The sequence below is a fragment of the Choloepus didactylus genome, chromosome 7 (genome assembly GCF_015220235.1).
Source record: "Choloepus didactylus isolate mChoDid1 chromosome 7, mChoDid1.pri, whole genome shotgun sequence".
Taxonomy (NCBI): Eukaryota; Metazoa; Chordata; class Mammalia; order Pilosa; family Megalonychidae; genus Choloepus; species Choloepus didactylus.
The window spans coordinates 81,966,482-81,994,398 of record NC_051313.1 but is presented as its reverse complement, the minus strand read 5'-3'; the positions used below and the strand labels follow the sequence as shown (position 1 = coordinate 81,994,398).

The following is a 27,917-nucleotide window of genomic DNA, read 5'->3' as shown; positions in this document are numbered from 1 at the left end:
GTATGTCTTCCCAGACTTCCCAGATCAACTTTAGTAATTGTCCTCTATGCACATCTTCTTCATAACCTTTTTTTCACAGCTTTCCCTCGGTGTAACATAAGCTCCTAAGAACAGGATCATTCTTATTTTCTTATTTGTATCTCATAAAAGCACAGTGCCTGACACATAATAGACACTCACATTTTTTTTTTTAACTCTATATGAATGAATGGATTTAAAAGATGTGGACTGGAGGAGTCATCTGAGGCCCTGGATGGATTAATAGGGTATGAGTGGGTGGATGGAGTGGGACGGTTATTCTAACCATGGGAATTCTATCAGCATAGACATGAAAGGGAGGAATGAGCTGAGTATTTTTGGCTATTGAGAGAACTAGGTTGAACAGAACTTGTGAGGAGAATATATTGCGTGTTGGACATTACAAGGTGAAATTGAAATATAATTTTCTTATGGTCTGTTGTGCTCTTGATTTATCATCCATGACTTTTTGAATAACAGCATTGTTAAAGTGTTTGAATGCCAATATGGGAGAACATAAATAAAACATCATAAAAAGCAATCTTTTGGACCGACATCTTAATGGCAACATTTTTTTTGAATTAAAACATCACTAACTTCAGTAACCGTTGAAAACTTATATGTGTTTTCTGATTTGATATTTAGAAGTAGATCAGAGGCATATGACCATAAAACAATCGCATTATATTGCTTATATTTTTAATATTAAAAAAAAAAGTCCGCTAAGTCATCCTCTAGACTTGAACTCTCAGAAGGCAGGTATCTGACATTAATCATCTTTGTAGTTCCATTACTCAGCCTATGACGGATACTTAACAGGGCCTCCATTAGTGTTTGTTGAACTGTGTGCCCAGAACACAAAAGCAGTGGTCTTTTATCTCACAGTTGGATTGAGTTGAGGTACTGACGGGAGTTTAGAGAACATCTAGTTAGGGATGGTAAACACTCAGCACACTGGCAACCTCCTGTACCTAGAACAGCATCACTAATGAATGGTGGATGACTCAGAAACTTTCTCAGCATAGTGCTCCAGGCCAGCAACTGTTGAGAGCTGGCAATCAAGATGAAGCATTTAGCCACTGCAGATTTATTCCAACTCTAAATTTAAGAAGAGAAAACTGAGGCCCAAAAACTCAGATCTTCATGATTAATTAGTGAGAGAGCTCAGTATGAGACTCCAGTCTTCTATCTCTTAGCCCAGTGTTTTTTCCACTGTCATGTTTTCTCCACATGGTCCCATTTTAACTTCAACAAATTGGAACAATTAATTTTTTAAAAAATTCTGGTTTGATTTGCCTGCTCTAAGATTACAGCCTGTTATGGAAAACTCCAAGGAAGCCTCTAATTACTTTGTTGATTTTGAATTTGGTTATATTGAGTATTATTTCAAAATAAGTGGATCATTGCCAGGGACTAAGAAATATTTTATCTAAAGATTCCCTTTGCAATGATATTTGTTGCAATGATATTTAAGGTGCACCAATTTTTCTTAATTGTGATAAGTTTATTTTTACTTTTAATATTTCTCTGAAAATACAGTGTTTTCAATATGTAGTAATTTATGATTCCAATTAGCTTTTCCTACTATGCTTTTGAATTATGTATATATTAAAATCATGTTTGTTTGTTTTCACTTAGAAAATTCAGTTGTTTTTTGTTCCCTGTAGGGGAGAAGAGCTTTCTTTTGTTCTTAATTTGAAAGTTTGGCTTCAAATAGACTGTTGGTCAATGATCCAAGGAAAAAGTTAGTGGATGGGAAGGGAATGGCTACTCACTGTGCTGAAACAACTTGAAATTTATATCCAGATATCCATGACCTTATATCTACATCCACACATATCCACTTACCTCACTCATGTATCCATACCTGTACACCTGGAAGACTTAAAACGTTCCTCATATAAAGTCTTCCTTAAAGTTAATTTTATCTCATTTACAGAAGTTTCATGGTTTGGTTCTGCCTCGCATTACTTTTCCCACCACCCTTTCTAGAGAATTTTCCCCTTGGCCATCCTTGAAGAGGCAACCCTACATCCAAATGATTCCACCTTGGCCTTGGCTGGTTGGATTAATGATGGACACTTGATCTAAGGCCAGGAAATTCATTGACTGGCCAAATACTAAGGTGATTCTCTTCCAAATTTGAAATAATAAACAGAGAGTTCAAAGTAAATGAATGATTCCCACCCATTTTTTCTTGGGACAAAAATGGATTGGGCACTTACGATTTGCCAGACATATAGAATTAAATAATGAATTAAATAGAATTTAATAAGTATCATGGTCAGTTAAACCAGATATGGCCCGTGCTCTCTGTAGGAGTAGGTATATTTTATTTAAATAAATTAAATAAAATTTAATTGATATTTTAAGAACATCCATGTAAAATTAAAATCTATGATAAGTAAAACATATGATACTATATGATATTTTGATGAGGTATTTCAAATCTGGTAATTTGACTATGATCCAGCTGGCCAAGAATTGTTCCCTGTGGAAGAGACACTGATGGTTGAGCTAAGATCTGAGGATGAGTAGGAGTCAACAGAAGAACATAGGATCTCTGGTGGAAGGTAGAATGGTGAGCCTAAAGAACTGAAAGAACGTTAGTGCTGAGGAAGAAGAAAAAGGAGAAAGCCAGGAGGGGTGGGTGAAGTTTGAGAGGAATTGGGAGAAACAGGCCAGATGATGGGAGGCCTTCTAGGTCATGCTGTAGAGTTTATCCATATCCAAAGAATAGTGGGAACCACAAAAGTGATTTGAAGAGAGATATGATATAATGCTGTTAGCATTTTAGAAAAATCATTCTGGGTACAACATCGGAAACTGTGATTGGATGAAGGGCCAGAGGGTATGTGTGTATAGGTGAGTTAGGAGGCTTATGCAGAATAGCCCCTGGGTGAGAGATGTCAGAAGCATGGACTTTGTTGATGGTGGCAGAATGTTAAGATTTGAGAGGGATTTGGGAAGCAAAGGTTATAGTCTTTTTTTAAAACTGGATTCAATATGAATAGACTTTCTTGTGCCATTGGGTTTGGGGAGTGTGCCGGTATGAATCTGTTATGTACCCCATAAAAGACTATGGTATTTTATTCCACTCTTATGGGGGCAGACCTGTTGTGGGTGGGATCTTTTGATTAGGTTGTTTCCATGGAGATGTGACCCACCCAATGTGGGTGGGGCCTTTTTATTAGATTATTTCCATGGAGATGTGACCCTGCCCATTCAAGGTGGGACTTAATCGTCTGTTACTGGCATCCTCTATGAGAGGATAAAAGGCAGAGACATTTTGAGGAAAGCTCAGAGACACTTAGAGAAAAAACTGTCAGAGACATTTAGGAGACAGCTGTTGAAACCAGAACCAGGAGAGAAGCTAAGAGATGAAATCTAGTTTGCCCTGGAGAAGCTAAGAGAGGACCCCCAGATGCTTAGAGAGAAACACCCTGGGAGAAAGAAGCAAGGATGCATAGGAGCTGAGAGAGAGAAGCTGAGACAGAAGCCCAGAGATATTTTGGAGAAGGTAGTGAAAGCATGAAGCTAACTCAGAAAGAGGCCCAGCTGACTCTGGCCATGAGCCTTCCCATGTGACAGAGGAACCCCAGATGCCATCGGCCTTTCTTCAGAGAAGGTATTGTCCTATTGATGCGTTAATTGGGACATTTTCATGGCCTTAGAACTGTAAATTTGTGAACTAATAAACCCCCATTGTAAAAGCCAATCCATTTCTGGTATTTTGAATTCTGGCAGCTTTAGTAAACCGGAACAGGGAGTATCTGAAGGGATGGAGAGGAAATCCTAAGTTTATCTTGGTCATGTTGGCTTTTGTGGTGACTTTTCAAAATTCAGGAGTGAGCTCAGGTAGGCTGTAGGTCAGGAACTCAGATGAGAGGATGATTTGGGAATTAAATTTGTGGAGTCATCTGTACAGTGGCAGTGAAACTACAGGTGAGGGTGAGTGATTAAATTTAGAGAAGAAAGACTAGGACTAAGCTTAAGGAACCTCTGCTTCTGAAAGTCAAAAGAGGACAACGACCTTGCAAAGACATCAAAGAAGAAATGGCCAGAGAGGTAGGGCTGAAAACCAGGAGAGCGTTATTTTACCAAATTAAAGGGAGGAGTATTTCAAGAAAGATAAGCACACTTACAAGGGTGACTGAAATGTAAAACACCAAATGCTAGTGAATGTAATGAAAGTGGGAGCATAATCTGGTACAATCACTTTGGAAAAATGATGGTTTATTAAAAATTTAAATGTGCATCCATAGTATAACCTACAAGTTTCAGTCCTAGACACGAAGAAAAATGAAAACATATGTCCACAAAAACTCTTATACAAGAATATCATAGCAGCTTTATTCATAATGGCCCCACATTGGAAACAGCCCAAGTGTCCATCACCAGAAGAATAAATTTAAAACTGTAGTTATTTATACAGTGGAATACTATTCAGCAATAAACGAATAAATCACCAATATATGAACAACAAAAACCAATCTCATAAACATCAGGCTGAGTAAAAGAAGCCAGACACAAAAAGTTCCGACTGTGTGACTCCATTTATATCAAGCTCTAGAATAGGCAAAACTAATTTATGGTAGCCAAAATCACTTCTGTGGCAGGGATGAGGGGTTAACAGGAAAGGGACAGGAAAGAACTTTTTGGAGGGATTTAAATGTTCTATATTTTAATAGGGTGTGTGCTACACATGTGTTAGCATTTGTCAAAATTGACCAAACTGGACACTTAAGATCTTTACATTTCACTGTATGTAAATTATAGCTGAATTTAAAAAAGAATTTTGTTGAGACATCAAATACATTGAGAACTGAGAAATAGCTATTGGATTTAGTAACATGGAGATTATTTGTGACTTTAGTAAAAATGTTTTCTGTGAAATGATGGAGCCAGAAACTAGATGGGAGTCATTAGAGTGAGGAAGGTGAATAAATACAAATAGTATGGACAAGAATTTCAAGAATATTATCTATTAAGGGAAGAGAGACATAAGAGAATAATTGGAAGAAAATGAGAGACCCATGTAGGTTTCTTTTAAATGGAAATTAAATGGAATAAAACCAAGAGTGTTTAAAAGTCAATGGAAAGAATACAGTGAAAAAGATTGAGTAAAAGAAAAAGGGTATAAGTTAATGACTGGAAAGATGAGGGAATTTCTGATTGCTGATTTCTGTTGTGTCTGTAATCACCTTCTGAGAATGAGGGGAGTGGGGAAATGAGGATGAGGAAGAAAATTTGAAATAGAGTGGAAAGCAGGAGGGTGTGTTTATTAGAGAAACAGATGATTACTGATCTACTCAGGAAGTCATGTTGAGCCATGTGCAAGATGAGTCAACAGAGAGAGAGAAACTGACAGAGACATGCAGATTAAAGAGGACTCTTGGCTCATGAAACACTGGTGGATTGAATTGTGTGCCTCAGTTTGGACATGTTTTTGGTCTTTGCATTCTGGTGAGTGTGGACCCATCGTAAACAGGATCTCTTGAAGATGTTACTTCAGTTAAGGTGTGGCCCAACTGAATCAAGTTAGGCTTTAATCCAGATTGCTGGAGTCCTTTATAAGCAGAATGAAGTTCAGACATAGAGAAAGCCATGGCAAGAAGATGGAAATCAAAAGAACCCAGAGAAGAAAGGGCACGGCACTGCCACATGCCTAGTCATGTGACAGAAAAGCCCAGGACCCATGGATCCCTGGCAGCCAGCCTCAGAACACTACAGCCTTAGAGGAAAAAGCATCACCTTGCCGATGCCTCGATTTTGGACTTCTAGGCTCAAACCTGTGAGCCAATAAATTCCCTTGGTTTAAGCCAACCCATTATATAGTATTTGTTTTAGCAGCCAGGCAAGTAAAACAGAGACCAAGAGAAGAGTCTGTTCCTGACATTTCAGGCTGAGTCACTGTGAGACCTGGCTGAAGATTTTCCTATGAAATCTTGATCTGGGTAAGTTCGAGCAGGTTTCTGTTTCCTCCTACCAAAAGAGCTCTGGGCAGGACTTGGCGGTAGTTCTGTTTCTACACAAAATCTACATATGGAGTGTCCATATTCATAAAGAAAAGATATTTCTAATTCCACAATTAATGCATACATTCTTATATATGTATATATTTATGTGTATATGAATGTCATTGGCCAGGACCAGACGAAAGAGGATGGGAAATGTATGGGAGCACTTGGAATATCTGGTGTACAGTAATTTCAGAATTCTAAGTTAGAATAATTTAAAAGTAAATATTTTACTAATTAAGCCACCTATTTCCAAATAGGTGATAGTCTGCTTTCTTTGATGTAGGAAGACTAATTTATCAAATACAAGAAATTAGTATTAGGCTCATGGAGTTTGAGTCAGAAGAGGCTTTAGAATCCAGACCAGTGGTTATCACTCTGTGTCTGGTGGAGTTGCCCCAGGGTATTGGGGAGGAAGGTTGCCTGACAAAAGAAGGGTTCCAGGCATTGAGGCTCTACACTGCTGTTTCATTCTGGGCAGTTCTAATTTATCTGTTTTATATTTTGAGACTTGGGAACTGTATTTGAAAAAAAAATAAGTTCTTCAACAAAAGGAAATATCTGAAAACTGCTTGTCTGTTCTAATATCCTCCTTTTATAGCTAAGGCACGTATTTACATCCATTCAACAAGTATTTTTTTACATGTGCTATGAAGCAGTCCCTGATTAGGCTGTAGGGTCCGAAACCAAAGCCTCCTAGAGCTTACATTCTAGTGTGCCTCAGGGAGCTTCAGTAACTTCCCCAGCATCAGAATAAGATCTAGAACCAGTTTCCCTAACTCCCAGTCCTGCCTGAAGTGACAATAAGATAGTTAACTGAGAAAATTCTGAAGCGATCTAGAAAACCCTGACATGAAAATGAGTATCTGGGAAGAATCTTCAGTTCCCATTGAGAATGGCTTCTATCTTGGAGAAAGAACACAAACCTTCAACTTTTCTGAGTCCAACATATGGGGATTGTTTGGACTTCCCTTCTTTCTCGCTAATAGCATCTAATGAGTGAGGTCTCAGAGAACATTATACTTCCTTACATTATCCTAAGCAACATTAAGTAAAAACATTATTAAAGCATTATCATCAGCAAGTAGCATTTACACCTATGCACATCTGCTTATTTATCTTCACACTGACTCTAAGGAGTAAGTCAGTTTTTGCTGCTATCCCTACTTTACAGAGAAGAAAATAGAGAAAAAAATGATTTAGGTCAAGGTCACACAAAGCAGGTAGTAAATGTTCTATGGAGCTGGGAAATAAATGTAATTATTATTATTACAGCCAGACACTGAAATGTAGATAATAAATAATGGTTCCTTTAAGATAAACTCTTACCACTAGTAGAAGTAGCAATTATTATGGGATGCGGGGGGGAGGGTGCCTGAGTCTATGCATTTCAAAATCAGAGAGGCTTGGGTTGGAATCCAGGACTTCTCACTTACTGTGTGTTCTAGTCTGCTAATGCTGCAGAATGCAAAACACCAGAGATGGATTGGCTTTTATAAAAAGGGGGTTTATTTGGCTATACAGTTACAGTCTTAAGGCCATAAAGTGTCCAAGGTAAAACATCAGTAATCAAGTACCTTCACTGGAGGATGGCCGATGGCGTCCGGAAAACCTCTGTTAGCTGGGAAGGCACGTGGCTGGCGTCTGCTCCAAAGTTCTGGTTTCAAAATGGCTTTCTCCCAGGACATTCCTCTCTAGCAAGCTTGCTCTTCTTCAAAACGTCACTCACAGCTGCACTCCGTTCAGTCTCTTTGAGTCAGCACATTTATATGGCTCCACTGATTCAAGGCCCACCCCGAATGGGCGGGGCCACACCTCCGTGGAACTATCCCATCAGTTATCATCTACAGTTGGGTGGGGCATATCTCCGAATCCAAACATTCCAACTTAATCCCCACTATTATGTCTGCCCCACAAGATTGCATCAAAGAATATGGCTTTTTTCTGGGGGACATAATACATTCAAACTGGCACACTGTGTGATCTTAAGTCCTTTAACCCCTTAGTTTTCTCATCTGTGAAGCAGGGATGGGTGGGAGGAAGTAAACAAAAACAATAGTCATACAGTGTACTTGGCAAAGCTCCTCATACACAGGCAGCATTAATAAAGTTTGGCTATAATGATAATGATTATTGTATAATAACATGAATTTAAATAGTACTTTGCACCCAATATTCACATCTCTTTGAGCACAAAGACAGTTGCATCTGCGCTGTGTGAGCACTGTTCCAGCTTGAAAGTAGAGTACTTGCTGTGTTGGTACTATATAAAGGAATTTTGAATCACAATTGGAGCTTTGGTTCTTACATTGTGCTAAGCCAGAATACTCTTATTCATCCTAGTGATTTCAGCATAATGCAGTTACCTGAGCTTTGGGAACACACAGAAGAAGTTGGGTACTTTCTGTTGAACTAGTGTGATATTCCTTATTTTAGCAGCTCTTTGGAATAGATTTACCCTTCATTAGGCTTACTAATTTAATTCTTCACATTTGTTGTTTTACCAAGGAAGTATTTTGGCTTGCCTCTTTAGTTTATAATCTCAGATGAATGCATAGAGATTTGCATACATAATTCATATGGTTTCTATTTAATGGCGAATGCCCTACCTTGAGTTTGTTGCATAGAGGAGTACCTCCAACTGGGAATATTCAGGGTTTTTGGTACAGTATTGCCTTATTTAAAAAAATAAGTCTTGTGTTGAATCCACTTAGCATTCCTGAGTAAATATTCTTTTTAAATAAATTGAATAAAATGTACAAAATGCCTCTTCAAAAATATTGTGTAAATATAAGCCAGTGTGAACTTACTTTGGATGAACAGTTCACATAATGCTCATATTTTCATAAAAAATTGGGAGTGATGCAGATACTTTTCCCATCTTTTTAAAAGATATACGTCACAACTTTGTGCCTTGGTTGAGCTCAAAGGTGTAACAAAAACACCAAAGAGATAATAATCAAAGGTGCAAAACTTAACCATCATTATCAAGTTCTAGCCCACTGCATGAATGTCTCCATAATTTGACATATGACTATACATATGTCAAAATGCCAGCTTTTAATTCATAAGAAAATCAAGTGCACATCATAAAGGCCTATGTTTTATTGGCAAAACTGGTTATTTGTATGTATTTTCTAGAGCATTTAATGCAAGTTTTCTAAAGGATAAAGTTCCTTCCCAAATTTTCTTTATGCTTAGGCTGTCAATAAGAATCAATATAACTGTGAGACTTAGTCCTTAATTTTTTCCCCAAATTTGAATTTCAGAGCACATTATTAGCCTTTTTCATAGTAGGCATTGTTAAATATTCCACACTACATTATTGGGAATAGGGCTTGGTGATATGAAAGGTGGGGTATGTGTTTCCATTTACCTGTTTGGGCCCTTCGTTCAAGTGGGACTGTTGTTCTTTGCCCAACCAAAGAAGGCACTCTTAGGCTTTTAGTTTCTGTTTTTATTTCTTTAGGGAAGAAATAGTGGATAATTTGGGCAGAAATTTAGGCACTTTATCATCTTTCTTCTCTTCTTTGCCCTCTATTCCTTGCTCTCTACAGGAAACAGAAATATGAGAGTCTCAGTGGGGAATTTTCCCAGAAGAGATAAATAAAGCATCCATTCCTGTATAATGCCAGTCATTTCCGGAGAGGAGTGATTTTCTTGTTTGGCCTGTGGTCTCTCCCCTGCTGGGTAAATCCAACTTTTTGTGCCACCCCCCCTTAGGGCTGCTGGAGGGGAGACCTTCTGGAGGAGAGGAACTGTGCAGATAGGAGGTAGGCAGCACCTCCTATAGCTTCTTCTCCTTGACCTCCCCTTCTAAGAGAGTCAGCTTCTCAGGGTGAAATCACATCTCTAACTTTATATGGGTGGCTGCATATGGGGTATTTAATTTGCTTGTAGGCTCTGAGGAGTTACAGACAAAACAGAAACTGTGGATGAGGCACAACAGCGCTTTTAGAAAGGAAGAGGATGCTGCGTTGGCTGCACAGTCATTGGTAAAGTTTGAGCACCCCCTATTATTTTCCCTTCAGCATGATGTTACAGTATGTTTTGTTCAAGCCTAAATGAACCTTTTCATCTGGTAATTAACATTTTTACAGTGTTTCTGCTACCACCATATATTTTTGTTTAGAAAATTAAGACCCAGAGCCAAAGTCAATGAGTAAAATGTTTGTTTTGTAAAAAGTATGTATTTAAACCCGTAAGAGATGATTAGAGGGTATAAATGAGAAAGTTAACAATTTATTCTCAGCTTCCTTCATTTCCCCATATATCAATATTTCAATCTATTGCCTTTGCAATTTATTTCATACTTAGATTCTTTGAATGTTTCTTCAGTTGTCTTTCTTCTAACATTAAGTGACATCCAACCACTCGGTGAGTTTAGTGACATATTTTTCAGGTCATGCATTCTGATATAAAGGAAGGGAGGACTCAGCTTGTGCAATCTTTGGGGCAAGTTGACACCCAAAACACCAGGTAGCTCAGAAATTTCTGGATTACAGCCTTGATTCCACTTTCTCTAATCTAACTCTCTAGGGTCTCTGAGTTTTCAAGAATGTTTCATTCATTTTAATTAATTAATTGTGTAATTAAAATAATGTTTTGGCTCTGGCTTGCATCAGGAAATACAGTGGTGCACTGGAATTAACAACAATTATGTGATTCTCTAAGTTATTGCTGTGCTTATTAAATTTTCAGGAAGCTCTGTTTTTTAGGTACATGTCAGAGGTAGTTTTCAATTCATCTTAAGTGGTTTGTAATTATTGGTAAAGGTGATAATCAAATTTATACTATTTAGATCAGAAAAAAACTATAGACTCAGCCTTTGATTAAATGCAGTTTGGTCTCGAAAATGTCTTTCCTGGCACTCTCCCTGTTATAGATGCTATATTCTCTGCCCTCCTTTTAGAGAACACAAAAGCTGTCTGGATTAGGGGTCAGCCTACCTCTTTCTAAACACTGATCATTTACAGTAAGCTGGAAGGTCCAGTGATTTTATCATGACTGTTTAGGTCTTTGTTTAGAGATCTAAACTGCAACAGGGGAATTAATTTAGGCATGGGAAGAACTTTCCAGTAGTAAGCTATTTGGAAAGCTGTGAAAATCAGAGAAAGGCACTTTTCCGAACACATTTTCCCCTAGTTAGGAGAAAATTCAAAGCAACTGCCCATTTGACAGATTGTCTGTCAGATAAGACTGTCTATGAGATAGTCAAATGCTTAAGGGGAAATACGAACATTCCACGTTTTGAAAGTACATTATTTTTGAAGGAAGGAATAAGAAAGTAATACAAAGATTTTAGTGTATGTGTACATGGAAGCTTTGGAACACAATGACTATTATGCGTTCTTGGACTGGACATATTTTAACCAGTGTGCCGGTTCTGGATTCCTGGGCTGACAGCAGAGTCTGGCACAGTCAGTGGCACAGTTGGTGTACAGTGTCCAGTCTGTGAATACATACTGGACCGCATTATGCTAACTCTTGGAATATTGTAGTTTTATACTGGACCTTGACATCTCATATTACATGTAGATAATTTGAATACTATGTAATTTTCTCATGCTTTTAGAGTTTTCTCTCTTTTTAAACAGATTTTTAGATTCTGAAGTGAAGGATTTCAACTGACTAGGGCCATGTAGGCAAAATTCAGCTAAATGCCTGCTACTGCTCTGATGAAATATTGCCCAAATTTTTTAACTTGAAATTACTCATAATATCCCGCTCACTTGCTTGGTCTTACCAAGACATATACCCCCTCCACTCCATTCCACATTCTTTGTGAGAGGTACTTAGTATATATTGTTCTGTGATGTGTGGCATGTACAGTGTTGTTTTGGGACCGTTTCAAATATGCTTTGTGCCTTAGGTAGAGTGCAGATAGTAAAAAAATTATTTGAAATGAAATTGGATATTCCAGGAGAGGTGTCCTCTGATAGTAGGCCAGTTTACCCCAAGCCAAAGGCTAACAAATTTTGTACTATCCTTTGGTCTAGTAAACAGCAAAGAACTTAGAGAGAGCTAGCACTTCCAAAGGTTGAGTTGCCATTTATCACTCTGGCTCCAGGATGGAGACAATAATTGTCCACTAAGTCTCTGAAAGGGTAAAGATTATAGTGGAGTCAAATCTGATTTGGGCATTAGGTTCTAAAGGCAATGAAGTAGATAAGGTGAAATTTGAGTATGGATAAAATTACCTTTCAGAACCTCTTTGGAAGGAGCTACTTAAAAGGCAAACATCTGTTTCTCTCTCGGTTATGCCCCATATAGGCAGTTACCTCTTCAGAACTGGATGACAGCTATTTTTTTTTTCAGTCAAGGACTAGATTATATAGTTAGCTTATGTATTAAGAGCCATGTTGGATGAAAAATATGTGTCTCTGAATTCGTTGAATACCACTGTCTCACTCAACTTGACGAGGTCCTCTGTGGGGCAGAACAACATAAGAACTGAGACTAGCTAAGGGTGGAAGATCTCATCTGCATGCTCAGTCAGGGTAAAGATTAATGGAGAGAATTAGAATGATGTATGGACTCCTGCCCACTATTTAAATCATTTTGTTATTTCTCTCTCTCTGCCACTCATGGTTAAATTCTCATAAGTTAAAAGCTTATGTGATGCACATGCACTGTCTTGTGGTCAGCTGGCAGTAGCAAAGGAAAGAAGCTTCCCTAGATCCCCACACTTGGGCTTTTGGTGGATTTAACCCTGGAAATAGAAGGCATTTGTTGTTAAAGATTTCTCTCTTCTAGATAAATAAACTCTGCAGAAATAGGCTAGACTTGCACTCACAAAATCTCATTCACTTTAGCTTCAAAACATGCAGAATTTATGAAAATGTTGCTTCCTTAATACATATCAGTCTAAAGGAGAAGGCTTGAAGGGCACTTATTTGTAAAAAATCCATCAGTGCTTGTGAAGTATAAGATTCTGTCTGGCACCGAGGAGTCCTTATTTAGCAAGAAAGCACATGAATTTCAGGCCTCTACAGGACTTCGTTTTGAATTTGGCCTTACTATTTCTGTTACATTTGATACCTCTTCAATTTGAATTCATTGCACCTCCATTTAAGACCTTTGCAGCTGAACAACTCCTACCCTCACTGGAGTCACAATTCTTTTGATTCCCAAAATGGTAGCCTTAGGAATTTTTGCTGTTCTCATCGTTATAATATTTTTGTTAAATCCTCAAGTGCATATCCTGAAATTGGTGCCAGTCAAGTCAAGAAACTAATTTTGAATTAGGTATAGAAGAGATTTGAAGATGAAATGTTACGGTTAAAAACTGGGAGTCAACCAGTTTTTCTGTAGTCTGTGAAGTTAACGTCAGAAGAGTATATCAGGAAGTATTTCAAAAAGGCAAGAGCAGATGTCCTGTCATTCTGGGTAATACAACTTTTAGTTAGTTGATACATGTTTTGTCATTGAAACATTCAAAAACAGACTCTCTACCCAAATTAATACTTTCTCATCATTCCTCTTTCCAAGGTTCTTTTTTTCTTGAACCCTTACCCTTCAATAAAGAAACAGAAAACCCTGATATATAAAATATTGGAACAGAATTAAAATAATCTGCCTTTTTATTTCTGCTGTTTACCATAATTCCTATTAAGTTGTAATAAATGTTGGTTTATTTTTAAAGTCTTCATGACTTTAATGACTCTTCTTTTGTATACTAGCATATTTATTTAAAATGTCATTGGATTTTTCCCAAGGATGGTCCCATAATCTTATCAAAACTATTACTTGTTTCAGTGAACCTCTTTAATGGTAAAGAAGGTGCCCAAGAGGTTCTGATGAAACATCTGGTAAATATTAGACTTCAGCAATGAACAGAAGCTTAAACATTCAATTTAATTGAACCAATATTTATTGAGTAAGTATTATGTGTAAGATACTGAATCGTATTGCCCAACAGGAAAATCTATTAGTAAAATAAAAAGGATTTTAAAGGAGACATCTATTTGCTATCTTCTGTGATTCTGGTGGCATGGGAAAGAAGGATTTGATGTTTTAGTATTATTTTGCAAAAAAAAAAAAAAAAAAAAAAAAGGCAAACACCTGTACTCCAAATTCCTAGTTAAAAACAAATGTGAAGATGGACTTCATACAAGCTGCTTAAATTTCACACACCATCCTTTGTTCTGAAAACAAATGACTGCTGTCAGATATAGTAGAACTTTTTATAGGAAACAACTCAGACCCACTTTTTTTTGTTCAACCCAAAGCTACTTTGATGCAATTACTAAATCTATGTACTAAAGCCTTATTACAGTCACACAGTTTTTGAACTCCATATTGTTTATTTTTATTTAAAAATTATTGTATTTATTTGAAATATGTTAACTTTTATTATGTCACTTAAAAACATTAGTGATATAGTTTTATACTGAAAACTATTTGTAAACACAGGTCTTATTCCTGGGAAATAGGCTTAAATCGTCAATCCATGAATAAATGGACGAATTGACATGGCAACTCAGGAATGAGGTTTGAAGGAGTGTTTGGTTGATAGACCACCAAATATATATAAATGCTTTTTTGTAGACTGTAAATATGTTTTGGGGAAAACAGTTCATCTATTCATAATTTTTATAATCTAAGTTAAATATGCTTGAAGATTTCATCTTCCTCTTTTCTTCTCCCCCCTCTGTCTTTGTCTACACTGGTATTTTTGTAATGTAATGCCTTTAAAAAGAGAACAGTTGCATCTAATCCTATTTAAAATGGTTGCTAAGGGACCATTCATAGGAGCTTAGAAATGACACAAGATCTCACTTTAAAAAGTAAAGCAGAAAAAAGTAAGGAGAGAACATTTATAGAAAGAACTTATTTATGGGCTTGTGTCGTGTGGTTTCTGATATTTAGGATGTGGGAATCCTCTCCCAATCTTTGAGCCTCCATTGAGCCCTGAAACTTCTCCCAGTATGTTGCTCTCCTGTTCTCCTTAGGACTCCCAAGGAAAATAGGTTTACACAGCTGTTTGGGGTGAGGGAGATACTTCCTTTCTCTACAACCTAGGTGTGGTTAAAAGCGAACTTACGATAGCTACAGAGTTGTTCCATATCTAGCTGACTACCTATGCTCAGTTCTTTAAGGCCCATTTTGGGAAATGTGGAGTTCTATTTCATGATGCTCTGCAAATCTGACTTCTCCTTTTCCTGTTGCAGGATGAATTTGCAATGTGTATTTTTTTCTTCATCTTAAGGGTGATTTTTATATTGCTTTGTGAGAAGGAAAATACAAATCCTAGGGCTTGCCATAGATGAGGTAGATTGTACTTCAACTGTAAGCATTTTTTTTTCATTTTTTGCCAGTTGCAATTATTCAGGAGCTTATAAGAAGGGATTTTGAATGCCAAACCAGGCATTTCCTTTGGTAAATAGAAAGTTAGAGGTCTCTTTGCCCACAGGAAATTTAAGAGTGGCTGGCTATAAGAGCTTTTTTAATCAAAGTCTGGCCAGAGCTTTTAAAGCAAAGAACACAGTGAGAAAGTTTTAACCCTAATTAAAAAAGGTTATGGTGAATTAGTTCTCAGAACTGAGGATGGAATTAAGGTGGGATTAAATATGAAACTTTAATAATCGAGGTGTCAAATTATTCTTGAATGTTTGTATTTAGTGTAAGAGCTAAACAGATGTGTTTATGTGCCAGTGCTAGCTTATATTTTTTATTGATTATAAAATACAGATTTCTCACTTAATAGAACTGCCAAAATCAAGTGGGAAATTTTAATAGTCTCCATCTCTTTTTGTCAAACGTCTTCTGAGATCTATTGGAAATATCATTATTAGCCTGTAACTTTGTTTTAGTTTCCTGGCTGCTAAAACAAATACTATGCAATGGGTTGACTTAAAGAATGGGAATTTATTGGCTCAAGGTTTTGAGGCTATGAGAAGTTCAAAATCAAGGCATCATCAAGGTGATGCTTTTTCCTAGAGACTGTAATGTTATGGGGCTGGCTGCTGGTGATCCCTGGTCTTTGGCTTTTCTGTTATGTGGCAGTGTACATGGTGGCCTCTCCTGGCTTCTGTGGGTTCTGTTGACTTCCAGCTTTTTCCCATGGCTTTCTTTCTCTGTGTCTGAATTCTATTCTGCTTATAAAGGACTACAGTGATAGGAATAGGACCCGTCCTGATTCAGTTGGGCCACACCTTAACTGAAGTAACCTCATCAAAAAGTCCTATTTACAATGGGTACACACTAAAGGAATGGATTAAGAACATGCTTTTTCTGGGACACATAGCTCCAAGCCACCATAAAGTCCTTGGGGCGAAATGGTCTCTAATTGCTAGCCTCAAAAATCCAAACAAATGAAATATTGGGAAGTATTAAAAATGTTACAGATTAGGGCTTCTTTTGCTATATTTAGGTTGTATAAAGCAAGAGTTTTAAGTTGATAACCTTTGCGCTTGCTGCAGCCTTATGAGATTGCCTTAAATACTTTGGGCACTCAGCAAATATTTGTTGTCCAAGTGAGCTTAAATATATGAGCACATGTTCCACTTTGAATTAATCCAGTTCCGGGAGCTTGATTTTTATAATGACATCAATTTTCACCAGGCAAAAATATCATTAGATTGTGCAGACAAACCCCATGCCTCTTACTCTTATATAAGGGTAGATTATTTAGTCTTTTCCTATCACCCTGAACCCCGTCCATCTATATACTGACAACTTTTCCATTTTCCAGATATTCTGAGTAATGATATGTATGTACACATAAGTTTTTCCTTTTTACGGGTCTTATTCTTTATCTTTCTCCAATCTTGTCAGATATGCTTTTCATCTTTCTTTCCACTTTCTCTGTAACTATGGTCAGACTGCTCTGGAAGAAACAAGTCTATGAGCTATAAAGTAATCTACCTTTCTTTGAACAGCAGTTCTCAATATAAGGGTCCAACATCAAGGAATATGTTTGTTCTGTGAGGTGGTGCAAGCTATTTTCCAAAAGTCCACAAGCCTTCCTTGCAAATGCGTTTCCCTTTTCCTCTCTCAAGAACACCCACTCTCCTTTGCTCCACAGACTTTGTTTTTCTCCTTCACATATTATAACAGTGTCGTTATTGAGAATGTCAAAGAGGCAGCAGAGCTTGGTGAAGGTTCTTAACATCTCTGAGCCTCGTTTTCTCCATTTCACAGGATTGTGTGGAGAATTAAATGAGTTAAAATGTGAAAAGCACTTGAAACAATGCCTAGTGCTTGGTAAGCTGTGTCAAATAGCCTGTTAAATAAAGTAAATAAAAATAGGGGTGGAGGAGGATTGGTGGTGAGAAAAATGGTGATACTTGGGAAGTAGAATAGGAATTCCTTTTATTGCAAAGATGGTTTCAGAATTCCATGGGTTAGTGCTTAGAGAAACTGGAATGAGCTGCAATGAGAGTTTCTCCCCATGATAGTCAAGACATTTCCAGAAAAATCCAACTAGAGTAACTAGCATTCAAAAGATGATTGCATGGATTAGTGTGTTTGAGATAAAGCTTATAAGCTGTTTCAAAGATATAGAGTGTTTTTTAACAGACTCTATAGATGAACTTATTGTCCCACAGAGCAATAATGAAATTTAATTTTTTAATATTCCTTCTAAAAATTCACTTCTTGTTCTTTTTCCAGTGTTTAATGAGTCACCTGAACCAGGTGGCATTTATAATTCCAGGAATTCACTCTTATCTTTGAGTAATTCTAAGCTGATTTAAAAATTACCCTTATAAAATTATTATTGCTCTAGATTTATGAGTATATTATTAATTTGCTGATCTGGAAGTCATTCATTTCTAAAATAATGAGGAAGCAGGAAAACATTTTTAAAAATGTCTTGAGAAGCCAAAAGAAATGTTACTCAGTTATCAAATTTTATCTTAAGGACTTTATTTATAGGCACATCCTTCATGGTCTTACTCTGAGCCCATTTATTCTAACTTGTTTATACCATGATTTTATTTATTTATTTATTTGTTTGTTTTTTAGTTCCAGTTAGGAGGGAAAGAGGGTCAACCAGGAGCAGATATATTCATTTTTTTGATTTCTATTTTTTTTTAATTTAGTAAATTTTATTTTGAAATAAATTAAATCTTACAGGAACAGTTGCAAAAACAGTACAAACCCCATACATAGAACTCCATCATACCCAGACCTCCCTCCCCCTATACCCCAATCAACCACCTTTAACATCCTGTCACACCACCATTTCTTTCTTTCCCTCTCTCTTTCCCTCCCTCCCTCCCTCCCTATCATCCATCATCTATTGCTCTGTCCTCTGAACATATGAGAGCAAGCTGCACATATCTTTGAACAATGTAATTCACATATACCTTTCCCATGGACAAGAACATTCTTTTATGCAATCTCATTAAGTGCAGCTAAGAAGTTCAAGAAATTTAACATTGATATAAAGCTTACATTCTGTATTTCCTTTTTTTTTTTTTCTTGTGTCCCATCTGTGTCACAAGAGCCTCCTCTCCTCCATCCTCAGATCCCATCCAGGCTCATCCTTGGCATTTAATTGTCATTATCTATTTAGACTGTCTTTTTTTTTTCAAATTGTGGAAATATATATATAGCCTAAATCTTCTTATTCCACCCCCTCCCTAGCATTCCATTAGTGGGATTAATCACATTTAGAATGTTGCAGTGCTATCACCTTCCCACCATCCCTTTCTAGAAGTTTCTCTTCACCCCAAACAGAAGCCCTACTCTCATTTCTTAACTCCCCATTGCCCCTTCCCCCACTTCTCAGAACCCCTACTCTGCTTTTCATCTCTATGGTCATATTCTCTGATACTTTCTTTGTGTTTACCGTGGGGCTTAAATTTAATATCTTAAATCTATAACAATCTTGTTTTTCTTTGATAACAACTTAACTTCAATATGACACATAAACTATGTTCCTATACTCCATCATTCCCCCACCTTTATGTAGTTCTTGTCTAAAATTACCTATTTTACATTGTGTCCAAAACCACTGATGTATCATTACAGTTTATGTATTTTAGATCCTGTGGGAAGTAAACAGTGGAGTTATAAATAAAAAATACAGTAGTATTGGTATTCATATTTACCATGTGATCTTTACTGGAAATCTTTATTTCTTCATGTAGTTTAAGTCAATTGTTTAGTGTCCCTTCCTTTCAGCCTGGTCAACTCCCTTTAGCATTTCTTGTAGGACTGATTACTGGTGGAAGTCCCTCAGCTTTTGATTATCTGGGAATGTTTTCATCTCCCCCTCATTTTTATCCTCCAGGTGTTTTTGAATTCTCCAAGTCTCTGATGGTTATTGACTTCTATTTGTATTCCATTGTGGTCAGAGAACGTGCTTTGAACAAATTCATTTTTTTTTTTTTTAATTGAGGCTTGTTTTCATGTCCCAGCATACAGTCCATTCTGGAGAAAGATCCGTGATCACTAGAGAAGAATGTGTGTCCCAGTGACCTGGGATATAATATTCTATATATGTCTGTTAAAATTCTCTATATCGCTCTCTCCTTTCTTTGTTTCTCTGTTGGTAGGGCTCTCTTTAGTATCTGAAGTAGGGCAGGTCTTTTATTAGCAAAATCTCTCAGCATTTGTTTGTCTGTGAAAAATTTAAGCTCTCCCTCAAATTTGAAGGAGAGTTTTGCTGGATAAAGTAATCTTGGTTGGAAATTTTTCTCTCTCAGAATTTTAAATATGTCATGCCACTGCCTTCTTGCCTCCATGGTGGCCACTGAGTAGTCACTACTTAGTCTTATGTTATTTCCTTTTTATGTGGTGAATTGCTTTTCTCTTGCTGCTTTCAGGAACTGCTTCTTCTCTTCAGCATTTGACAGTCTGATCAGAATATATCTTGGAGTGGGTTTATTTGGATTTACTCTATTTGGATTTTGCTGGGCATTTATGCTTTGTGTATTTATATTGTGTAGAAGGTTTGGGAGGTTTTCCCCAACAATTTCTTTGAGTACTCTTTCTAGACCTTTATCCTTCTCTTCCCCTTCTGGGACACCAATGAGTCTTAAATTTGAATGTTTTATTTTATCTATCATATCACTGAGATCCATTTTGATTTTTTCGATTTTTTTCCCCATTCTTTCTTTTGTTCTTTCATTTTCTGTTCTGTGGTCCTCAAGGAGGCTGAGTTGTTCAGCTTCCTCTAATCTTGTATTATGAGTATCCAGAGTCTTTTTAATTTGGCCTACAGTTTCTTTATTTCCGTAAGATCTTCTATTTTTTTATTTACTCTTGCAATATCTTCTTTATGGTCTTCTAGGGACTTCTTTATGTCTTTCATATCCTGTGCCATGCTCTCGTTGCCTGTCTGTAGTTCTTTGATTAATTGCGCCAAGTACTGTGTGTCTTCTGATATTTTGATTTGGGTGTTTAGGTCTGGGTTCTCCATATCGTCTGGTTTTATCATAAGCTTTAAGATTTTCTGTTGTTTTTGGCCTCTTGGCATTTCCTTTATTTGATCTTTAATTTGTCAGAATTGCAGCTTGGTGGTGTACACTCTGTCCAACCAACCAGCAGTTGGCATCCGTGAGTCACCAATTCCCCTCTAGTCAGCTCTCCCCAACCCTGTCTTCGTGGTGTGTGGGTATCTGATCCCCATGGGGTCCACTCGGTGCACTTAATTTGGGTGTGCTGTCAGTGCTGTCCTCCTCGAATGAGGGGCATGCGTCTGAGCGGTTAGGGAGGAAGGGCAGCTTTAATAATCAAACCTCCCAGGTATTCCCAGAGGTTTAAGGCTGTTCTCTGTCACTGACCCAAAAGTCCTTGGTATTGGCGTAGGTTCCCTGGGATTTCCGAGTGGTTCCCCCTTCCCTGCTGTGCTCTTCCAGGATCTCTGCTGAGGGAGGGCTGTGCCACCTCACAAGTACACACCGGCCTCCAGGGAAGCCCTAGGACTCCAGGCTGTGCAGGGGCGTTCCCAGCCCGCTTCAAAGATGGATGAATGGGACACGTTCACTTCCCCCTTCTGCACAGCTCTGCCCTCCCAGCTCTGGGACAATCAGCCATGGGTGTATTCAAGGCCACTGTTCATGGCCAATATTGTGGCGTGTGGGCGGTGCTGCGGGAAAGACTCCCTGTTATGCTGGGTTTCTTGGCCCGCTGGGGAGATGGCTGCAAGTCATGCATTTTTTTCTCCTTTTTAGCCTATGATTCTTGACTGGTGTGAGGAGGTATGGCCGTGTTCGCCCAGGCTCTGGGGTATGGTTCTGAATGGAATGGGCCCCACCCCTTTCCTCTTAGAGAAGATAGACCCCCTATGGGGAGGTCATTAGCATTTCAATGGTCTCTCTCTCTCTCTGCTTGTACTATCTCCACCCTTCTCTGAGTCACAGCACTGGGAACTGAAAATGGCTGGTGCTTTCTCCATTGAGCTGAAAAAGAAACAGATAGTCTCCTTCAGACCTAGTCCAAGGCGACCCTCCGGCTCTCCAAGGTCAACCATCACCCAAAGCCTCTGTCTATTTTTTGGGGATTCGTAGCTGTAGTGAGCAGTTCATACTCGCTACTTAAAACCCCAGTTGGAGCTCAGCTGAGCTATATTCGCTTGCTGGAAGAGAGCTTCTCTCTGGAGCACGAGGCTTTGCAGCTCTGGCTATGGGGGAGGGGGTCTCACAACTTGGATCTGCAGGTTTTACTTACAGATTTTATGCTGTGATCTCAGGCATTCCTCCCAATTCAGGTTGGTGTATGATGAGTGGACGGTGTTGTTTGCCCCTCCGCAGTTATTCTGGATCATTCATTAGTTGTTTCTGGTTTTTTTCAGTTGTTCCAGGGGGACTACTCAGCTTCCACTCCTCTCTATGCTGCCATCTTCCCTCTCTCCTATATTCATTTTTTCATCCATTCAATACTTATTTATTAAGTGTCTGCAGTTCAAGGGATATTACAATACAATGATTACCAGACCAAGTCCCTACCCCTTATGGAGCTTACATTATAGTGGGGGGAATACACAATATGGTGGAGTTGGAGGCATTTAAAGTCCAGTAGTTGTTACTTAAGTAAGTCTAGGTAATGGAAGTTCAGTGAGACAAAGGGAAAAGACTTAAGAGATTTGAGAAAGGGCATTTAGGGTCTGTTGGGACAAAATGTCCAGCTGTGAATTAGATTCTAAATGTAACAAGGCAGTGGGGGGCTGATTTTGGGGGAGTGAGGGGATGCTGTGGAGAATATTCTGTGAGGTGAAAAGAGTGGAAGTGGGGAGACCACTTAAGGGTAAGAGATGATTATAGCTTGAACTAGAGCAATAATGAGGAAGGGGTGATAAGTAGCAATTGAATGCAAGATGTATTTCAAAAGTGGAGTTGACAATATTTTCATATAGATTTTATTGGGTGTGAGTACAAGAAAGGAGTCAACAAGATTTCATTGTTGTTCCTGAGCACCCAGGTGACTGAGGCACCATTTATGAGATGGTTTGTATTTGGAGAGGAGGTTCAGTTGGATCAAGAGTTCAATTTGGGATATGATAACTCTCCAATAATGAATAGATAATTCAATTGGAGATTAAGTAGGTAATTGAATATTTAAATTTGGAGTTCAGGGAAATGTTGGGGCTGGGGATATAAATTTGTAGAGGACAGAATATAGATATTTTAGAAAGCCATGGGACTGGATTTTATAATAAAGGACTAAGCATAGAAGTTAAACAGAGGAAGCTGACAGCTGATGTGTGGGACTGGACATTTCTAGATGTAGGAAGCAGAGCCAGTAAAGGAGAGAGAGGTGATCAATATGATAGGAAGAAGATCAGGAAAGTGTGGAATCCTGGAAGCCATATGAAGAAAGAGTTTTAAGAAGGGGAGAAAGAAAACCCTGCCAAAAAATTCCTGCCGTGTAAGGAATGGAATGAGCTGAGATTTGCCCGTTGGATTAGGAAAGGTAGAGATCATTGGTACTCTTGTGAAGAGCAGTCTACTTGGAATGGTGAGAAGAAAAACATAATTGGAGTGCATTCAGGAGAGAATGGGAAACTGAAAGGATGAATAACTCTTTTCAAGAGATTTCCTATAAAGGGGGTAGAGAAATGAGACATTATTTGGAGGGAGTGTGGGATTAAGAGTGCTTGTTTTCTTTAAAAGGGAGATATCTCAAACTTATATACTATTGGGAATGGACCCATCAAGACTTTGCAAGAAAAACTTTGATGATGTAGAGGAGAGTTTGGGTAATTATAGGAGCAAAGTCCTTGAGTAGACAAGAAGGGAGGAAACTGAGCTGATAGGAGGAAGAGTAGGCTTGGGTTGGAGAAAGGACATTTCATCCATCATAACTGAGAAGAGGTAGTTTAAACCAGTATAGGCATAGGAGGTAGAAGATATTGAAGTTTTGGGAAGAAGTGGAAGTTCTCTTTTGACTGTGTTTCTTCTCAAAATACAATTATCAGCTGAGAGTATTAAGAAAGGTAAAGGGTGTTGGAGGAGAAAAAAAGAAAATGTGAAACGGAAACTCAGAGAGCACATGAGTGAATTCTCCAGAAAAATCAAGAGATGCCAGCAATACTGAAAGCTTATTTGAGGTTTGAGACGATAAACTTGAATTCAGGTAGCATGATTGTGTGATTTTTTTCCCAGGAATGTTCAGATGTTCTGTTGCTGGCAACAGAGTAAACAAAGAGCTATAGTTAACCAGGATTGGATTTAACCAGGATTTGCCCAGTGGTACAAACATGCAAAATAGAGGCAAATGCACTGAGGTCACTCTGAATCGTGGTACATGAAACCTGAGTGGAAAAGGGGACAGAGCCAATGAATCATAGATACTTCTGGGTCTAAGGATTGTGAAGAGTGGGTTCTCAAGTGAGTGGGCAGAAAAAACGAAAGTGTGTTTGAGAGAGTGGAACAAAGTTGAGAATATGGAGATGATAAAGAATTGGTAACAACAAGGTCTGGGATGAAATTGTGGCAGTGGCTGGCTGAGTTGTGCAGAAGTTCAGATCCCTGAAAAGAGATGTTGAACTCCTAAGAGGCCAGTGGTTGGATGAATCATCTACAAGTGCAATGAAATTACTTAAGACCTGGTGACAGGAGTAATGGTAGCAAAAATCTTCAGTGACTGGGGGGTTGTTTTCCAGGAAGCAACAAGGAGATTGGTGGGTGTATAGGCTTATGGCGTATGCATTGACTTTTTTAGACTTTTCTAGGGAGGAAAGAGTTCAGCACCTATAACATTTAGGCACCTTGGCCTAATAAACGAGTCATGATCACTTATCTTAAGAAGTTTGTAGTCATTTTAAAGGGGAGATGAGAAACCTGTTGAGTGATTTTCAAAGCAGAGTAAAATGTGATACATGAAAAAGTGGAGATGCAGCTAAAATACAAAGTGGGGTGAGCACGAGTCTCTTTTCAGATGGGGTCATGGGAAGTTTTTTGGAAGAAGTGTCTTTCAGGTGGACTTTGAAGGCTGGGATAGGATTTGAACACAGTTGTGAGAAAGGGGAATTCAGGCACAGAATAGAGCATAAGCAACGGCTCAGAGGTAAGGAATTACAGGGGAGCAGTAAGTAGTTCATTTTGCTCTCAGGTGTATGAATAGGATGGAAAAAAAGAGGGTTGGAAAGTTTGGGGCCAGACAGAAGGAAATCTAAGGCCAATCAAAGGTCTTTCATTCTATAGGCAGTAAGGAATGGAGCAAGATCTGAAGTACACTAAAGGGTTTTGAACAAAGGAATGACATGATCAGATGCGGGCTTCAGGAAGAGAAATTATGAGGCACATGCCAGGGGAAGAGTTGGGGGTAAAGAGACAAGTTAGGAGGTATTAAAATAACACGGACAGGTAACTTATATTTGTTTTACAATTAAAAAGCAACCACCATGTTTGGTACTAATAATGATGATGGCCTTGGGAAGGAACAGTTGGAGGCAGATTAATGAAATCTAATAGGGATTCAATCAATAAATGTTGACAACTGATTTTAAGTGTCATTGAGGGAAGGAGAGAGGAAAGTCAAGATAATAGCAAGGTTCTGAACTTTGCTGTAGTAAAGGATCATGATATCATGAATATAAATAGAGGACACGAAGAAAAGGACCAAGTATGAATGGGAAGATTATCAATTCAATTTTGGCATAATGAGTTTAAGATGCCAGCTTGCATTCAGATAAAGTTATCCAGCAGCTGATTTGAAATTCAAGATGGCACTTGGGAGCCATCAGTGCATTGCTAATGGTGAAAGTCCTGAGACAGGGTAGGAATGCCAAGGAAAGGGCAGGTGTAAAGAGAGAAGTAAATAATACCAGTGATAGGTCCTTGTGGCACATTTATATTGTGGAGACAGAATGAGGAGGAGTAGCCAGAGATTGAGGCAGATTAGGAGCAGTGAGAGCCAGCGAGATAGCAAACCCAGGAAACTGTGATGGCACTGAATCCAAGAGAAACAATATTTTTAAAAAGAATGAAAGGGCTGTTTAATATTATCAAAGATACAAAGAGGTTAACAATCAGAATTGAAAATATGCTGTTGGATTTTGTAACTAAGAAATCAAAATTGACGAACAGTAGCAAAACATCAATTACAACCACCACCACAACGTCAACTCTGACTATGACCAATACTACAACAATATTTTACCACCAGGGGAGGAAACAGACAGTGAACATGCTATAAACATCAGAATGTACTCAAATTTATAGCTGTTTGGGGCCAGTTAGTATAAGATTCAAAAAGTGTAATGCATCTCAACAACCCCTGAAGGAATCAGTAAATTATGACATAATATAATTGATGTTCATAATATTGAAACCTGAGTTGCTAAGAAAAGATTAATTCATGTTAAAAATACTTGGTTCAAAAATCAGTGATGCTGAATGCAATGTGGTATCCTGGATCGGATCCTGAAACAGTGAAAGGACAGTAGAAAAACTGGTGAAATCTCAATAAAGTCTGTAGATTAGCTAATCATCCTGTACCAATGTTAAATCCTTTGTTTTGACAAATGTACCATGATTATGTAATATATAAGCATTAAGGGAGACTGGGTAGAGAATATATGGAAAATATATCCAAAAGTATCTTTGCAACTTTTCTATAAATCTAAATTATTCCCAAATAAAAAGTTTATTGAAAATAATAATTACTGATGTATGTAACGTCAAAATAAATCAAGCCAAAAAGTTACATGAATGATCCCTTAGTGTTTACATAGGTAAATTCTGGTTGAAGAAAATTTTATTTATGAGAACTAACTCATTCCACAGATGTTCTTATATAGATGAACCATTATTTTTTCAGATTAAATAGAAATACTGAATAAAATCTTTTTCAGGTCACCTGCTTTTTTCAGTTGAGTTTTAGATCTGTAACTTAAATAGCCAGCACCAAGTGAACCTGTTTATACAATGAAAGCAACTGCAGTTTTGCATTTGCATTTGGCCATTGCTAATAAAAATCACTTAATTTGTATTTATGTATTTTCCTTGCTAAAAATGTATAGACTGAAAGAGATATCTGGTTGTTTATAAATAAATAAGGTGTTCTAACAAACAAACAAACAAAAATATATATATATGTACTTATTTTCTCTTCCTGAGACATTTCTCCGCTTAGGGCATGATTATTGGGTAGATAATTCACATTAACAGAAAAGCAAAGCCATCCCCTGGAAGTCCTGGGTGAAAGGACGTCTGTGCAGCTGTGGCAGGAATGCCTCTGTCTGGTCCACAGTTGCAACTAGTGAGATTATTAACCAAAACTCTGGTCTTTGACATATTCTATTCTTCAGTCACTTTCTTGTCAAAGGGAAATTAAAGATTCAAAACCCTATTTTCTGATAGAATGTATTCAAATATCCAGATGACTGTAACCACCTTTACACTGTTTTCTGGTATGACTTGTACTGAGTGCAGTGATTCACACAGACTATGATTTTGGCTTCTTGTAGAATCACATTCACTGAATTGCACTTTGGCAGTACAAGAAGCTTGTCTACTGCATTTAGCAAGCATAGAAGCCAAAATTGATCATGAAAAAGATCCAAGAGATGGCAAATTATTGAAGGCTTTCTTCCTATCCAGGTATTGAATAATTCAAAATCTAAACTTTGCCTTTATATTGCACAGTCTCTAATGGGAGCACAAATATTAAAGACTGTAATTTTATAGAAGCAGCAACTAAAAAAAAATCTGTCTTTGTCTTTCTTATGCAAATACCATTGAGGAAACTGGCCACCACATTACATGATATTTACTTTATGAGAATTTCTCGTGGCATTTCTCTTCCTATTTCATGGATATTGTAAATTGTTGTCTTGGCTGTCAGGAGAATCAAAACACAATTTTCATCTTATCTTTAGCCACTCTAAATGGGACACCCTATTTTCCTACTCTTATTTTCACTTAGTTCCAGTTTTAACATCCATTCATTTTTTATGCTACTCCATGCATCTCTTTCTCCTTTCTTAAATCCTTTTTGAAACAAGGCAGGGTTTAAAAAAAAAAAAAAGGAATAAAGGAAGCTAGGCTAGGTCATTGCCATGAGAGGAAATAATTGAGGGTTGTTGGAAACAGAAAAGGACTCATAGTCAGGAGACTTGGATTCCAGTTCTGGATCTGACACCTGTTAGCTCTGTGACCTTTGGCAAGCCATCTTCATTCTCTCAGCCTTAATTTCTTCTTGGGTCCACAGAAGCAGTGACCCCAACCTTCAGAGTATTAAATAAAACAAAATATGGGAATATGCCTAAGATGTAGTAAGTGCTCCATAAAAATAATAGTTTGAGAAAATACTGGTGTCACTTTGCTGGCAAAAGAGAGCTTCCCCAGGAGTGAAATTCATGTTTACGCCTTTTCTCACCCAGCTCTCCCATCCTGACAGCAGGATTCAACTCCTAGTCATCCTTCACGGGCTAGTATGTGGTAAACAAATTCATGCCATGGTATTAATACCCAATACCCA

At 37.9% G+C, this 27,917-nt stretch overlaps 1 protein-coding gene across 44 annotated transcripts in view; it reads left to right on the top strand.

The window, feature by feature from the left end:
• The window catches only part of RIMS1 (regulating synaptic membrane exocytosis 1), a 567,640-nt gene that overhangs the window by 10,502 nt on the left and 529,221 nt on the right, over positions 1-27,917 (top strand). Inside the window, exon 2 of one of the 44 annotated variants that reach the window (XM_037842330.1) lies at positions 9,939-10,033. The exons of the other annotated variants lie outside the window; for them this stretch is intronic. Coding sequence (XP_037698258.1) covers positions 10,008-10,033 — 26 coding nt within the window. The 5' untranslated portion in view covers positions 9,939-10,007. The remainder of the gene's footprint in view (positions 1-9,938; positions 10,034-27,917) is intronic. 44 annotated transcript variants of the gene reach the window in all.